Source organism: Palaemon carinicauda, chromosome 8, assembly GCF_036898095.1.
Source record: "Palaemon carinicauda isolate YSFRI2023 chromosome 8, ASM3689809v2, whole genome shotgun sequence".
Classification (NCBI taxonomy): Eukaryota; Metazoa; Arthropoda; class Malacostraca; order Decapoda; family Palaemonidae; genus Palaemon; species Palaemon carinicauda.
The window spans coordinates 131593585-131608798 of NC_090732.1; the positions used below are offsets into that span (position 1 = coordinate 131593585).

General features: G+C 39.5%; 2 protein-coding genes across 3 annotated transcripts in view; one reads left to right on the forward strand and one right to left on the reverse strand.

Annotated features, from left to right (window-relative positions):
- LOC137645941 (ubiquitin-conjugating enzyme E2 Z-like) overlaps positions 1-15214 on the forward strand; it is a 232768-nt gene that overhangs the window by 161413 nt on the left and 56141 nt on the right. The window contains exon 1 of one of the 2 annotated variants that reach the window (XM_068379009.1): positions 1801-2013. The exons of the other annotated variant lie outside the window; for it this stretch is intronic. The gene's annotated coding sequence lies outside the window, so the exon portion shown is untranslated. Of the gene's footprint in view, positions 1-1800; positions 2014-15214 lie in introns of those variants that run through there. 2 annotated transcript variants of the gene reach the window in all.
- The window catches only part of LOC137645447 (SCAN domain-containing protein 3-like), a 3408-nt gene continuing 1251 nt past the window's right edge, over positions 13058-15214 (reverse strand). The window contains exon 2 of the mRNA XM_068378252.1: positions 13058-14607. Within this exon, the coding sequence (XP_068234353.1) occupies positions 13058-14607 (1550 nt within the window). The remainder of the gene's footprint in view (positions 14608-15214) is intronic.

Below are 15214 nucleotides of genomic sequence, written 5' to 3' on the forward strand. Positions count from 1 at the left end.
ACAGCGGACGTATTACGTCTAAATTACACATCAGTTAAAGCATTAATAAAATAATATTTGTTACGCCAAATCTATGGAACCTGTCGATTCATCCAAAACTAACACAGATCGTAGCGAGGAGATGGACGAAACAGCAACTCTTCTTCATCTGTCACACGCGAAATCACTCAGTCACTAAATACAACTATCAATTTTTCCTTGTCAGTTGCAACACCTGGTGCCATTGACAAGGAAAAACTGCCAGTTGCAATAAGTTCAGATTAACTGAATTTAAAGAAAAATTAAATACATTCTCTGGTAGAGACGTCACTGAACACAGATAATTTTCCTTTTGTCTGTGTGTATACATATATGTGTAGACCTACACATAACGATTTTAAGCACACGATATTCAATGTCAAAGCAGAAAATATACTGCACATACATATATGGCAGCCTTATTAAGGCCACAGGTTCCACATTATAATAATAATAATAATAATAATAATAATAATAATAATAATAATAATAATAATAATTATTATTATTATTATTATTATTATTATTATTATTATTACAAGCTAAGCTATAACCCTAGTTGGAAAGCAAGATGCTATAATCCCGAGGACTCCAACAGGGCAAAATAGCTCCGTGAGGAAGGGAAACAAGGAAATAAAAAAAAAACTACATGAGAATTAATAAACGATCAAAATAAAATAATACACGAATAGGTATAAACTATGAAAACTTCCAAAAAAAAAAAAAACTATAGGAAAAGAAATAAGATAGAACCGACTGGACTGTGGTGCAAGAGAAATAGATCTTTTAAAAATATACAAAAAGCCTTTCGTTTTGTAAAGTGGAACAGTGAAGATAATATCCTCTTATTCAGGAAACGTTTATGTGAAAGATATCTAATCTAATTAATTTTCTTCAATACAAAAACGAAATTATTATTTCAAGACGATTCGAGCTATCACACTGGCAGCATTAAGCTTACAAAAGATTGGCAAATCTCTCTCTCTCTCTCTCTCTCTCTCTCTCTCTCTCTCTCTCTCTCTCTCTCTCTCTCTCTCTCTCAGGCCACATAACGTAAGCTATCGTAAATTTCGTTGTCTTCGTACTCATAATCAACACACGGACAAACAAAGACAGCTGTAAGTTAAGACAAAATAGTTTTCAACTATTAGCCGGTAAGCAATTCCTTCCACCATATTCTGAAAGATGTTGAAACCATTAGACTTTACAAAGAAATATTGTAGGTAACTATTGGCATGATTGCGTCACATTAACGATTCTTCATACCTCCATTTATTATAAGTTGGATCCCAATTCCTATCTATGTCTCAAGTAATGTCACTATTTATCAATTTCCTGATATGATTCAGGTATGAAATAAGTAGATTCTGAAATATACATAGTAAAACTGGCATGTTTCGTTTAAGAGTATAAACTTTTCCTTAATTGAAATATACATATTATGATCATAAATGAACGTCGAATAATGTATCAGAATTAGAAAAAAAAATGCATTTTAGTACTCTGTCTTTTTTATTATAAAATGTCCACAACGATTTGTAAAATCTGCAAACTTATGTGTTGAATTTGATTTTATCCAGCAGTGCATTTCTGTATTTCATCATTGCTTTTATATTTGTTGAAGTTATTCATAAAGTGTGAAATATTGTTCAGTTAATTCCCAATTACAATTGAATATTTTTTTACAGCTAAATGCAGCACTGTAGAGGGAAAATATCTAAATAAGGAAAATTTTGTGTTGTGCACGAGAACTTTCTTACTGACGAACGAAGTCTAGATGGTACACGGTGTTGGGTTGGCCTTGGTTACCTTCCTATGTCAACATTGGCTGTTTGATCCGCGTTCTAGAAAGATGTGTTATTATTTTGATAAGTGACACCCGTTATATTTTATTTAATCTCTAGAAATTCACAGAGGGATTAAAATATGAAGTGATTACTTCCTACTGGATTACACCCTTGGTTTTGCATTGCCCTATATTCGTAGTTATACCAGGTATGTAATGAGTAACACCTTATCCAGATATTTTTGAGTTAAGCCCTATTCATATCAGGTAGCATAACCTGTGCATTTGTTTTTAATTTTAAGGATAATTTTCATAAGTTATTTGATATTTAAGTTGTTCAATCATACAGTTGATAGGCATAGAAGTGATTAAAGTGTGAGTAGTATCTTAGCATAAAGCCATCCAAGAAGGTTGCTTACCGGGCAACTCATTAAACTTCTTTACAACTACGTATGTCAGTGATAATAACTGATGACCACATCGGAAAACCAGATGTTTTTAACCGAAACTTTAGTACTAGTTAAGTACACTAATGTCTGGAAGCCTAACTTTACGTAATAAGGCTCAGGCGCCTTTGTATATCAGCGGCCAGTTATCATACATACACCCTAAGAATTATAAGCTTTAAGGCCTACAGCATACAAGCCTTTGCCTTTGGCCTCTTCAAACCTTGTTAATATCCCTCCAGCCGTGTTAATCAGTACAGTATTAGTATGAACTAGCTTGTCAGGATCAAGTACAGATATCCTATGCTATTCAAGCAAATATAAAACTTCCAGTGGAAAATTTACAGTTTCATCCATTATGGGAAATCTATTATAATAATATATTTCCCGAGTAAAGCAAGTCTTTTGTAGTATTTCTGTAAAATATTATCTGTCACAAATGCCTAGTTGTTTATATATCGACGATCAAACTCACGCTACTCATGTCTTCCTCCCAGATATTTTCTAAGTCTGTTGTTATTGTTGACTGTGTCTTGTATTTGCTTAAATGAGCCCTGTAACCACTATAATCCGCTGACAAACTAGTCCACTATGAAGTCTTACACGTTTGGCCAATCAGAGCGCCTGTCCACTATGACGTCATACATGTTTGGCCAATCACAGCGCGACAATACAATATCTTCCCAGGCATTTCATTTCGTTTTTAGACATGGAGACCATAGAAAGCACGTCATCTCATGTTGCACAAGAAGTTGAAATTCCATTTTCTTGTCCTGACTATTTCGTAACTTACAATGAATTTGTTGAAAAACTAGTGCATTTGTGCCAGAGACACAATTTGATTTTACAAAATCAAAATTGGCCTGCATGTCAAGGAACATTCCCAACGGCTTCACGTTTTCCTCAAAGCAGCAGCACATCTGGGGTGTCTGCCGTTTATGGGGACAGGGATATCTTTCTTATTACTAGCCAAATTGTATTTCATTATGGGGTTGATGTTCTTTACAATTTTCTAACATACCATAATATGATGTTAATTTATCGTTTTGACTAATAACACAATTTACCTTTACCACGGCGATATTTTCTAAGTTCAGCATGGTCCGTACGCAAGTCACGGGTAGCTCCTGCTTAGTTTCCAACTTTCCCGATAGACAGAGCCCGTGTCATCCCAGTCTAAGAAACGTTCGGTTTTACAAATTAATACTGTCCCGTCAATCTACATATTTACCCCTTAGTTAAGTATGTAGTTTTTAAGGACACGTCATGTTTAGTGACATTTGATACTGCTGGGATATTTATCATGAAATGTTATGTTAGAAAAAGGCCGTTACAATTCGTCGTACGCTGAAGCCACGGCCAACTTACTCGGTCGTAAAATTTCCCGCAATCATTGTTTCCTGCCTGATTATAATAACACCCGTTTGGCGGCGCTCGATTCGCATATCAGCTGGTCGCGCAAGCATGAACAGTTTTCGATGTTCGTACGTATGTTTTCGCTAATTCAAACAATTTTCATTTTAATCTCTTGTTAAGATTGTTATTTCTTTCGAAATCGTCCCAAAATTATGCCGAATACTATTTTGTTTTATATACAAACAAAGGTTAGGTTATCCAGCATCTAGTTAAGATATTTCGTCAGATAAAGCCAGTGTCAAACAAAGCAACCGAACTAACCCTTTCGTGGGCCGCGTGATTTCAAATTTTTAATCCCCCCCATGACCCGAGATTGACCTACAGCCGACCCTTTCCAACTCTAACCGCCGTGATGGATAGACCTGTTCCGTATAGTTTCTCTGTGAGTGATATTTTCGAGTTTATCTCCCGTATTGATCAGATTGATGCAATTAAGACCCTCAGATATATACATCTACGTGATTTCACTCGTGTTACCCCTGAATTCTTTCACTATTTATTTCGAGAAGGCCTCTTAAGGGATTTTAGAGGTACATGTAAAAAGTGTAAAACAGGTGATGTGGTTTTAGCGACTACGAAATTTAAGGTAAGCCTGAGTAACCTATAATATGATCATGTGGATAAGATATAATTTTGAGTGCTGCCCAAAGCTTCTTTTCTGTAGGAGAGAGACTTACGAAGGGGGTCCGGGGGCTTGCCCCCGGGTAGGGGTAGTGACCTGGGAACTACTAGGATTGGTTAGGTTTGGTTTGTGGGGTTTGTATGTTAGCAACAGTGTTTGGGGGGTCGCAGGGGGCCGTCAGCCCCCCCGTTTAGTTCACGATGAAGGTAAGGACATGGAACTTCTTTTCTGTAGGAGAGAGACTTACGAAGGGGGTCCGGGGGCTTGCCCCCGGGTAGGGGTAGTGACCTGGGAACTACTAGGATTGGTTAGGTTTGGTTTGTGGGGTTTGTATGTTAGCAACAGTGTTTGGGGGGTCGCAGGGGGGCGTCAGCCCCCCCGTTTAGTTCACGATGAAGGTAAGGACATGGCTTGTAGGTCAGGTTAGGAGGGGAATTTTGGGTTAGTTGTCCATTTTTCTCGCACATTTCCGACATCCATGACCAGAGGGTTCCTAGTATGTAGATTGTTGGGACAAGCATTTACAAAACCAGTGAATTTAATATTTAATTCCGTGATCATTCCCGCGAAAAAGAGCGGATTTTCCTACTTAGTTTCCAACTTTCCCGATAGATAGAGCCCGTGTCATCCCAGTCTAAGAAACCTTCGGTTTTACAATTTAATACAGTGATACCTCGGTAGTCGAACGACTCTATACTCGAACAATTCGGAGTTCGACCAAAATTTTCGAGAAATTTTTGCTGCGGTGCTCGACCAAAAATTCGGTACTCGACCAGCCGAACACGTGACGACCGCATGGGCTTTGTGATGATCGCGCCATCTCGGCCACTCTCGCTTGTTCGGGAAGCATCAGTTCTCTCGAGAGCGTCACTCAGACAACGCGCGATCAGCATTCGTTGTGATTTAGTGATTTTCAGTGCTTTTAATTGCTTTTTTAGCTTTCATAATGAGTCCCAAGAAAGTAATGAGTGTTAAGGGGAAGGAGAAGAGGAAAACAGTGCGAACAACGATTGAGTTGAAGAAGGAAATTATAGCGAAATATGAGAATGGTGTACGAGTGTCCGATTTAGCGGTAGAATACGGAATGGCGAAGTCGACCATTTCTACGTTTTTAAAGCATAAAGAAATGATTAAGAAGGCGAATGTTGCAACGGGAGTTACGGCGGTAACTAAGCAAAGGCCACAAGTGATTGAGGAGATGGAAAAGTTGCTTTTAATATTTATTAAAGAAAAACAGTTGGCCGGGGAAAGTGTTAGTGAAGCGTTCATTTGTGAAAAAGCGTTGCATATCTATGAAGAATTAGTGAAGAAAAGTCCGAGTACCAGTGAAAGTGATTCATTTACATTTAAAGCGAGCAGGGGTTGGTTTGAAAAGTTTCGTAATAGAACAGGTATTCATCGTGTTACTAGGCATGGGGAGGCAGCTAGTTCGGATCAAATTGCAGCCGATAAATACGTGGGGGAATTCGATCGGTACATAAATGAACAAAATTTGATCGCACAACAAGTCTTTAATTGTGATGAGACTGGGTTATTTTGGAAGAAAATGCCAGCCAATACGTACATTACCAAGGACGAGACGAAGATGCCAGGTCACAAGCCAATGAAAGATAGGCTAACATTGTTGCTGTGTGCAAATGCAAGTGGCGATTGCAAGATCAAACCCTTGTTAGTGTACCACTCGGACAACCCCCGGGTGTTCAAACGAAATAATATTTGTAAAAGTGCACTACCAGTTATGTGGCGCTCGAACACTAAATCTTGGGTCACAAGACAATTCTTTACTGAGTGGATAAACGAAGTGTTTGCCCCCCAGGTTAAGGCTTACCTCATTGAAAAGAGCTTGCCAATGAAATGTCTTCTGGTTATGGACAATGCTCCTGCACATCCTCCAGGTCTCGAGGATGACTTGAAAGAAGAATACAGCTTTATCAAAATCAAATTCTTGCCCCCCAATACTACTCCCATACTCCAGCCCATGGACCAACAGGTCATTTCAAACTTCAAAAAACTCTATACCAAGGCCCTTTTCAGAAAGTGTTTTGAAGTGACCAGTGACACGAAGTTGACCCTAAAGGAATTCTGGAAGGAACACTTCAGCATCCTCAACTCTGTTAACATGATTGACCAAGCTTGGCGAGGTGTGACCTATAGGACATTGAACTCTGCCTGGCGTAAGCTGTGGCCATCATGTGTCACAGAGAGGGAGTTTGAAGGTTTCCAACCAGAGGCGGGTCCAAGCACTGCTACCCCTGTAATTTCTGATGACACTGATGTCGTTGAGGAAATTGTTGTCATGGGCAGGAGTTTGGGGCTTGAGGTCGACAAGGATGATATTGATGAGCTTGTAGAAAGCCATTCTACCGAGTTGACTGTGGAGGAATTGTTGCACCTGCAACAACAACAGCAGCAGGATCTGATTGTGGAGCAGGAATCTTCAGAAGAGGATGAGGTAAGGGAGGATGTTCCAAGTTCTCTCATCAATGAAATTTGTTCCAAGTGGGCAGATGTGCAGGCTTTTGCTGAAAAATACCACCCAGAAATTGCAGTAGCAAACCGGGCAGTGCATATGTTTAATGATAGTGTCATGTATCATTTTCGAAAAATACTGCAGAGGAGGAAGAAACAATTAACAATAGACCAGTTTTTCACAAAAGAAAAGAAAGCTGCTACATCAAAGCCTGTTTCTCCTCCAAAGAAGAGACAAAGAAGAGAAGAAACCCCTGAAATAGATCTGCCCACCCTTTCATTGGAGAGAGAAACAACTCCTGAAGGAGAACTACCCCGCCACATCATGGAAGGGGACTCTCCTTCCAAGCAGTAACCTCCCCCTTCCATCCTCTCCACATCCATCCCTGTATGCCATCGAACCGCTGCTCAAAGGTATGTTCACTACAGTACAGAAAATGGTTTAAAATTGTTTTATTTTAGTACAGTAAATGGTTTAAAATTGTTTTATAGGATTTTCTGACCAATTTCATACACATTTAGATAATTATTGTTGTTTAGGTACACGTTTTATTAATATTTTGGGCCTGTTCGAGTGCTTGGGAACGGAATAGAATATATACCATTATTTCTTATGGGGAAAAAAAATTCGGTACTCGAACAAATCGGAGGTCGAACACGGATCTCGAACGGATTATGGTCGAGTACCGAGGTATCACTGTACTGGTATTTACAATTTAATACTGTCCCGTCAATCTACATATTTACCCCTTCGTTAAGTTTGTAGTTTTTAAGGACACGTCATGTAATCATTCCCGTAAAAAGAGCCGATTTCGGACTATTATTTACTCGATTTCAAGAAACATTCAGTTTTACAATTTAATACTGTCCCGTCAATCTACATTATTTAACAAATCATTCCCGTAAAAAAGAGCCGATTTCGGACTTTTTTACCTCGATTTTCGGCCGGTCAAAGGGCTGTCCCCATAAACGGCAGAGGCTCCGCACATCTTGATGAACCAACAGTTTAAGGTAAGCTTCATTAATTTATAGAGTATATTATAATGGTGATAGTATAACGATGTATGCAGCAGTACCATCCCTTTGGATTTGGTTTGATGGATGTGTTAGGTAGTGGCTGTAAGGGGGGGGTGGCCTCGTAGGGGTATGCCTAGGTAGGGGTACAGGGCCCTAGGTTAGGTGGTTGTATTAGGTTCGGTAGTGTCCCAAAATTCACTGTGGCCTTAAGGGGGGGTCGCAGGGGGGCGGAGCCCCCCCGGTAGGCCTAGGTAGGGGTACAAGGCCCCTAGGTAGGGGTACATAGCCCCTAGGCTAGGTTAGGTGGGTTTATTAGGTTCAGTAGTGCCCTGAAAATCACTGTGGCCTTAAGGGGGGGTCGCAGGGGGGGCGGACCCCCCCCCCCCCCCCCCGGTAGGGCTAGATAGGGGTATAGGGGGAGGGGTGGTGGAAGGATAAGTATTCATTTATTGCAAATATCATTTGACGCCCCCCCCCCCACCCAAAACCCCGGTTCCCACCTGGTGTCCCCCATAATTGTTGGGATGAAGTAGGGTCTTTCTGCATTCTAGAACAACTTAGTAAATCTCCAAATCGGATGGTTTGCGGTCAAAATAAACGTTAAATTCGTTGGAACTACACTATTTCTGATGCAACAAATATATTTTTATTCCAGTTTCCCCATAATGGATGAAACTGTAAATTTACCCTTCCAGTAATCTAAAATTATGATTCTCTCTCTCTCTCTCTCTCTCTCTCTCTCTCTCTCTCTCTCTCTCTCAGCTAAGCCATTTGATATATTTGAACTATGATATACAGGAACAATAAAACACTTTTCTCCCTGTAAATATCACCACAATAAAACATATTTGTTTCTTGGCGTAAAGAACATGGCAAATTACAATATTTGCACAAAACAGAAATAGGTAGAACGCCATGAGTTCGCAAATACTTCAAAGCGTTGGGTGTATTTAACCAATATTCGTGAATAAACGACCAGGAGTTTTTTTCTACTTGTACCGTTACACGTGATTTCGACGGCGGCCATTGTACACACACTTCTAAAAAATACGTTGTTCCAGTAACGAGGTCACGGTAGGAAAGAATGTACAAGAAGTCCAATTTAAATCTCTTGGTGGGGTCAGCAGGTAGGTAGGAAGGTGTCGGCCAATCAAAACATCCGGGGGTTAGTTTTAATTGGTTTATTTGGGGACAAAGGCGTGACCTGGCCGAGAATTTGCATGCGATTGGCCCAATTTAAATCTCTTGGTAGTGTACGCCTATCAGAACAGAAACACTCGGCGCGTGCGAGAAAAAAAGAAATTTGAAAGCTAAATATGAATAAATGTTTTTATCGTAATGACTGTTATGTTTATTATAGTAGAATAAGTGGGAAATGAAAGTATTCAATGAGTAAATAAACCATGAAATAAGCAAGGCCATACTTGCGTAGGTTATACTTGCGTACCCAAAATACATCGCATTAACCTTGGGGAGCCGATGAATGGTAAGTAGAGCAGTTATTACTACGACTACTGGCTCTTACTTCTTTCTTCATCCTCCCCTCTCTTGGGGAATGCAGCATCCTGGGTCTCTGCATAGCTGACCTCAAACCTCTGCAGGTAAACCATGCTTCCTTGTGTTCCTAGTATTAAGTACAATACTGTCGCGTCCCCCATACCCTGACGAGGTGGTATTGGGACGTCCTAGCCTAGAATTCCATATAAAGGACTTCTGGTCAACTTCCAAGGACGAGTCACACTTCATCTCTCCACACACACTTATGTAGGCTGCTCGTTTCTTGCGTAGCAATGAACTTGTGAGGTGCAGGGACTCTTTTTATCGAAGTGCTACGCACTCGGATTCTGAGTCCCCGGGTAAGCCAAAGCCAGTAAGGCTGGGGACTTTCCACCCTGCCTAAGGGTAAGTCACCCTATGTAAATAGCGTGGTTTGTATTTCGGTTACGGAACAATTGGCAAATTTGAAGATAATTTGTATTTTTCCTGTCCCCCGAGACAAGTCCTACCTCTAAGTGAAGTGAGATAGCTCACCCGTGTTAAAAAAGTTAAAGTTGCAGGTTTTAGGTCTCCACTGAGACGATTTACATCATTCTCCTCGGGCGACCATAAGCCAGCAGAGACTATCACTAGTCCCCTCTAACCTCCCCCCCCCAGGCGCCACCCTGGGAGTACCCCCCGGTAGAAGGTCCCACGGTATTCGCGTCCCTGGCGGGGACCGAACTCGGGACCTCTGAAATAGAAGTCCGCACCGCTACCAACCTTGCTATCCGGAGTGTGTGGAGGGGGGAGGGGTAGCTAGCTACCCCTCCCTACCCCCGTGCTAACTAGCGCGGGGTTAGTTAAACCCTCGTTAAAACTTTAATGGCTCGTCATTTCAGCTACGCCGAAAGGAAACAATATGTAAATAGCTAAGGTTTGTATGGTTAGGAAAAATACAAATTATCTTCGAATTTGTCATGTTGGCATATCGTCAACACGTGGTTGATTTCATCGACAAGCATCACCCACAGAAACTTCAGGTTTGCCGTGTTGTTGCGCAGTTCGATGATGTTTGCTTAACTCATTTCAGAAAAATCCTCAAAAGCCGTACCAAGCAACTTTCACTGGATAGTTTCTTTAAAAATTTCTAAAATGGTCTAGTGATCATGATGAAAAGAAAGAAAGTGAAGCAAAGAAAAGGAAGACCGAATCGAGTGAAAGTGATGAAAATTAAAAATAAGAAAAGAAAAAAAAAATATAAAAAAAATATAAAATTATAAAAATAAAAAAAAGAATAAGTGAAGTTAAAGTTCACGTAGTGTAAGTTATCATACACATTATCGTACAAAGTCGCCGTCCCTACCTCCTCGCTGATCTTCCATCTCATCCTGCGTAGCAGTCCACACCTGCACTGGCCAGTCGCTAAGGTAAAATGTTACATAAAAACCCCTTTTTATTTATTATTCTTTTTTTTTTTTTTATTATTATTATACTGTATTGTATTAATGTTATGTGTAATTATGTGTAGCCATTTATTAAGGAGTTGTTATGGGTTTTTAGGCTGAGGAACGAATTAAACAAATTACCGTGTACTATATTCTTATGGGAATATTTGCTCCAACATACGATCGTTTTAACATACGAAGCAGTTTCTGGAACGAATTAAGATCGTATGTAGAGGTATCACTGTACTCAGATAAGGAGCCCCCGGGTAAAGCCAGATTGGCAGGGACGTCCACCCTACCTAATGGGTGAGTCACCCCTATTAACTAGCGTGGTTTGTATTCCAGTTACGGAAGAAATGACAAATTCGTAGATAATTTGTATTTTTCCTAACTATACAAACCTTAGCTTTTTAAACATTAAAACTTACCGCTGGTAATATATAATAGATTTATTCTTCTGACCGGTAGGAAATTGAAAACTCGCGGCAATCGCATAGATATGCCAGGTATACACTAGCGCCACCATGGAGCTAGGTCGAACTATCCCTCCTAGTATCAGATTTTCTTCTGCCGCCATATTGGCAAGAGTTTTGGAAATTCACTCGCCGTTTATCAGGAATTAACAGTGTTCTTGGTGATGTACTGTTGTTTATTGGTTTTGACTTTCGCAATTATTGGACTCACTTACGGATTCTCTTGAATGTCTATTAAATTGGATTACAGAGAACCCTCGTTTATCGCTGTAGATAGGTTCCAAACCCGGCCGCGATAGCTGAAAATCCACGAAGTCGGGACACCATATTTACGTATTTAATTAACTTGTATATTCAGGCTTTTAAAACCTTCCCTTTACGTAGTACTGTTAACAAACTACCCTTTAATGTACAGAACACTTAATGCATGTTTGTTCCGTAACCGAAATACAAACCACGCTATTTACATTGGGTTTACCTTTTAGCGCAGCTGAAATGACGAGCCAATAGTTTTAACGAGGGTTAATTACCCCCGCGCTAGTTAGCGGGGGGTGGGGGAAGGGTAGCTTGCTACCCCTTCCCCCTCCACACACCGGTGACTTGCTTCACTTCACTTTTGGCTCGGCGGTGATCAGACGTGTCTGCTCATCGTCCTCGTGACAGCCTTTAATTTTCTGCTTTCTCTTTACAGCGTGTGTATTGGTTGGAAGTTGACCTTCATTTTTTAAAATATTAAACTTAGCCGGTGAATATATAATAGCTGACGTCTCGGACGGCTCGACAGAAACACAAAAACTCGCGAGCGATCCCCATGAAGGTTGCGGGTGTGCCCACCAGCGCCGACTATCGGTCAGATACCGCATATACATGTAAACAGCTCCAGTTCTTCTCTGTCGGTCTTGTCGACAAGTTGATTCCGCTCGCTGTTGACCTGGAGTTTTCGTCATTCTTGGTGAAGTACTTCTTTTTGGTTTTGAGCTTTCGCAGTGACAGGTGTTTTTCTCTTCAAATAAAACTCTTGAACCCTTTTTTGGATAGCGTTTATTGTTGATGACTTTGGATTGGCTTTGGATTTTCTTTGACTTTTCAAAATGGCTGACCCTTCTCCTATCCCTGGACCTAAATTCCGTAAATGTAATGCTAGGGATTGTAACAAACGTCTTCCCAAGGCCTCTCTCGACCCACATACCGTGTGTTCTAATTGCCGGGGTAAAACCTGCCAATTAGGAGATCGGTGTGATGAGTTCGTGGTACTTTCGGAATTCGACTGGCTAGAGTTTGATAAATATTCTCGTAAGCTTGAGAGAGATAGGGTGAGGAGAAGCTCCTCTAGGTCGTTGGATTTTTCCTCCTCCCATGCCCCTGAACCTAATCCTTCCCCTGTAGTAGTTGTTCCTGAACCCTCTACTAGCACTCATGAACCATCCATGCGGGATATGTTGCTTGCCATTCAAGCTTTGGGCGAGAGAGTTGAGTCTTTAGCATCGGACCGTAATCAACTCATGGCGGATGTGAATGTGTTAAAGCAGTGGTTCTTAACCTTTTTCTCCTTAGCGCCCCTTTTCAGATATTTCTATAGGCTAGCGCCCACCATAATATAAGTGCTGTACTTAAATGATGACTGATGCAGTGAAGCTGCATCGGATTCTACATTTGTAGTGTTTTCCAGATAGGAAATAAAAAATTTAATCCTTAGAATATGGTATATTTACTTAATACCAATACATCCACATTTATTATTACTTGAAGAAAATAGTCGCAGTATTTATGTTAATTTTCAAATAGAACATGTATGTGCCTCCAAACAAACAAACCTCAAAATAATAATACTAATAATAATATGAAAAAAATACGTATCCAAAAAAAAAATCAGGAAACAAATGTAATTAATGACTACCTTGGGCCTGGTGAGAACTTGCCAACTTAATAATATCAGGTTCAATATTTGATAAACAGAGCCTCAAGTCACCCCTTTTACATATTTGCAATCTATTTCTCTGCTTAGTCAAGAGTTGCAGGACAACACTGAATCCTTTCTCTACCAGGTATGATGAAGGAAATGCTAACAATAATAATTTGATTTTTTTCCAAAGATGAGGATATTTATCTTGTTCCTTTGGCCAGAAAGCTTCATAGCCAATCTGCTGAAACAACACTTTACCTTCAATGTCATTTTGCAAGTCTATAAGTTCTTCAACTAGATTTGGATCAGCATTGGTTGCATCAGCCTGGAATGGATTTACAACCCACTCTGGTATTTTCAATTCTTTGAGATCTTTAAATCTGATCATCATATCTTCTTTCAGTGCTTGAAGATGAGAGGAATAGCAGTCTAGATCAGTGTCTGACAAACAAGAATCATCGGTTTGGTTTTCCTTCAGTGCTTTTAAGCTAGGAAACTGATTTAAGTCTGGTCTTAGTAAACAGCTTTTGTAGAAATCTAATTTACTAATAAATGCCATTATTATTCCCTTTGCTTTGATGAGACACATTTTGGTTCCTTGCAATTTAATGTTGACCTCATTTAATTTGTTGAAAATATCAGACAAATAAGCAACATCTGCTCTTCTGTTTTCCAAATCTGTACTAATTTTCTCGTCCAATAATTTACACTTAAAGAAATCAAGAACAGAATCATAGAGGTCATAAAAGCGTCGTAGACAGTTGCCTTTTGAAAGCCATCTGACTTCCGTATGCAGCAAGAGCTGTTCAAATTCTTCTTCATTTTCATGACAAAGTTGGCGAAAGATGCGGTCATTCGATGAATGGGCTTTGATCCTATTCACTGCTTTGATAACAGCTTGCAGGGTACTATGCAATCTGTCACTGAGATGCTTTGCAGCTAAATGCTGCCTGTGAATGACGCAGTGGATTGTAAAGATATCCGGAACTTCTCTTTTCAGATGTGCTATAAATCCACGATGGCGTCCAACCATTGACGGTGCTCCATCGGTTGCACAAGCAATAACATTTGAAAGTGGAATTCCTTTCTGTTTAAAGAATTGTTCAACTGCCTTATAAACCGTTGAACCTTTAGTGTCAACCTCTAATTTTTCAGCAAACAGAAACTCTTCAACAACTGCATGACTGCTATTTATATAGCGCACATAAGCCAGTATCAAAGCTTCATTGTCGCGTAGTGTTGTCTCATCAAGTTGTAAAGAAAATTGTGTTGTTTTGAGTTCATCATAAAGTTCATTTTCAATGTCACTTGCCATTTCATCAATTCTGGAAGACACTGAACTATTGCTCAACGGAATTGAAGGAGTTATATCTTTTTGAGTGGGCATCATGGTACTGATGATTTCTTTCACTGCTGGTATAATAAGAGTTTCACCAATAGTGTGCAATTTTCCACAATTAGCAATAAGCTTTAAAACTTTGTAAGATGCAATAAGTCCTTTCTCAACTTCATTTCCGTGTGATTTGAACAATCCTCCAATGGTGGAACGTTTTTAAAATTTTACTTTCAAATCACGAAAGTATGCTACATCCTTGTTTGCTTTTTCTGGATGCTTTACCTTCAAATGATCAATCATTCTCGAAGGTTTCATTCCTTCATTTGTGAAAGTTTTCTCACATAATAAACACATTGGTAGCTGTTCATTATTCACAGAAGGAATTACACCATATTTCAAGTATTCACTCGAGTATTGGCGACACTTTCGCTTTTGGTTACTCATCTTAGGTTTGGCTGATTACTCTGAAACAAACAAATATTTTTCATTATATACGACACAGAATGAATAGTTATATAGTTTCAAGTATTTGTCATAACAATGTGGAATCCAAAAATGTAAAAAAAGAAAAGAAAAGAAAGTGTTAAGAGGTAGTTTAATATATCGTGTATAGATACACATATATGTTACACATATATTAATACATATTCGTGTATGTAAGTGTGTATATATATATATATATATATATATATATATATATATATATATATATATATATATATATATATATATACAGTGAACCCTCGCTACTTCGCGGTTCGACCATCGCGGATTCACCACTTCGCGGATTTTTTCCATAACCCA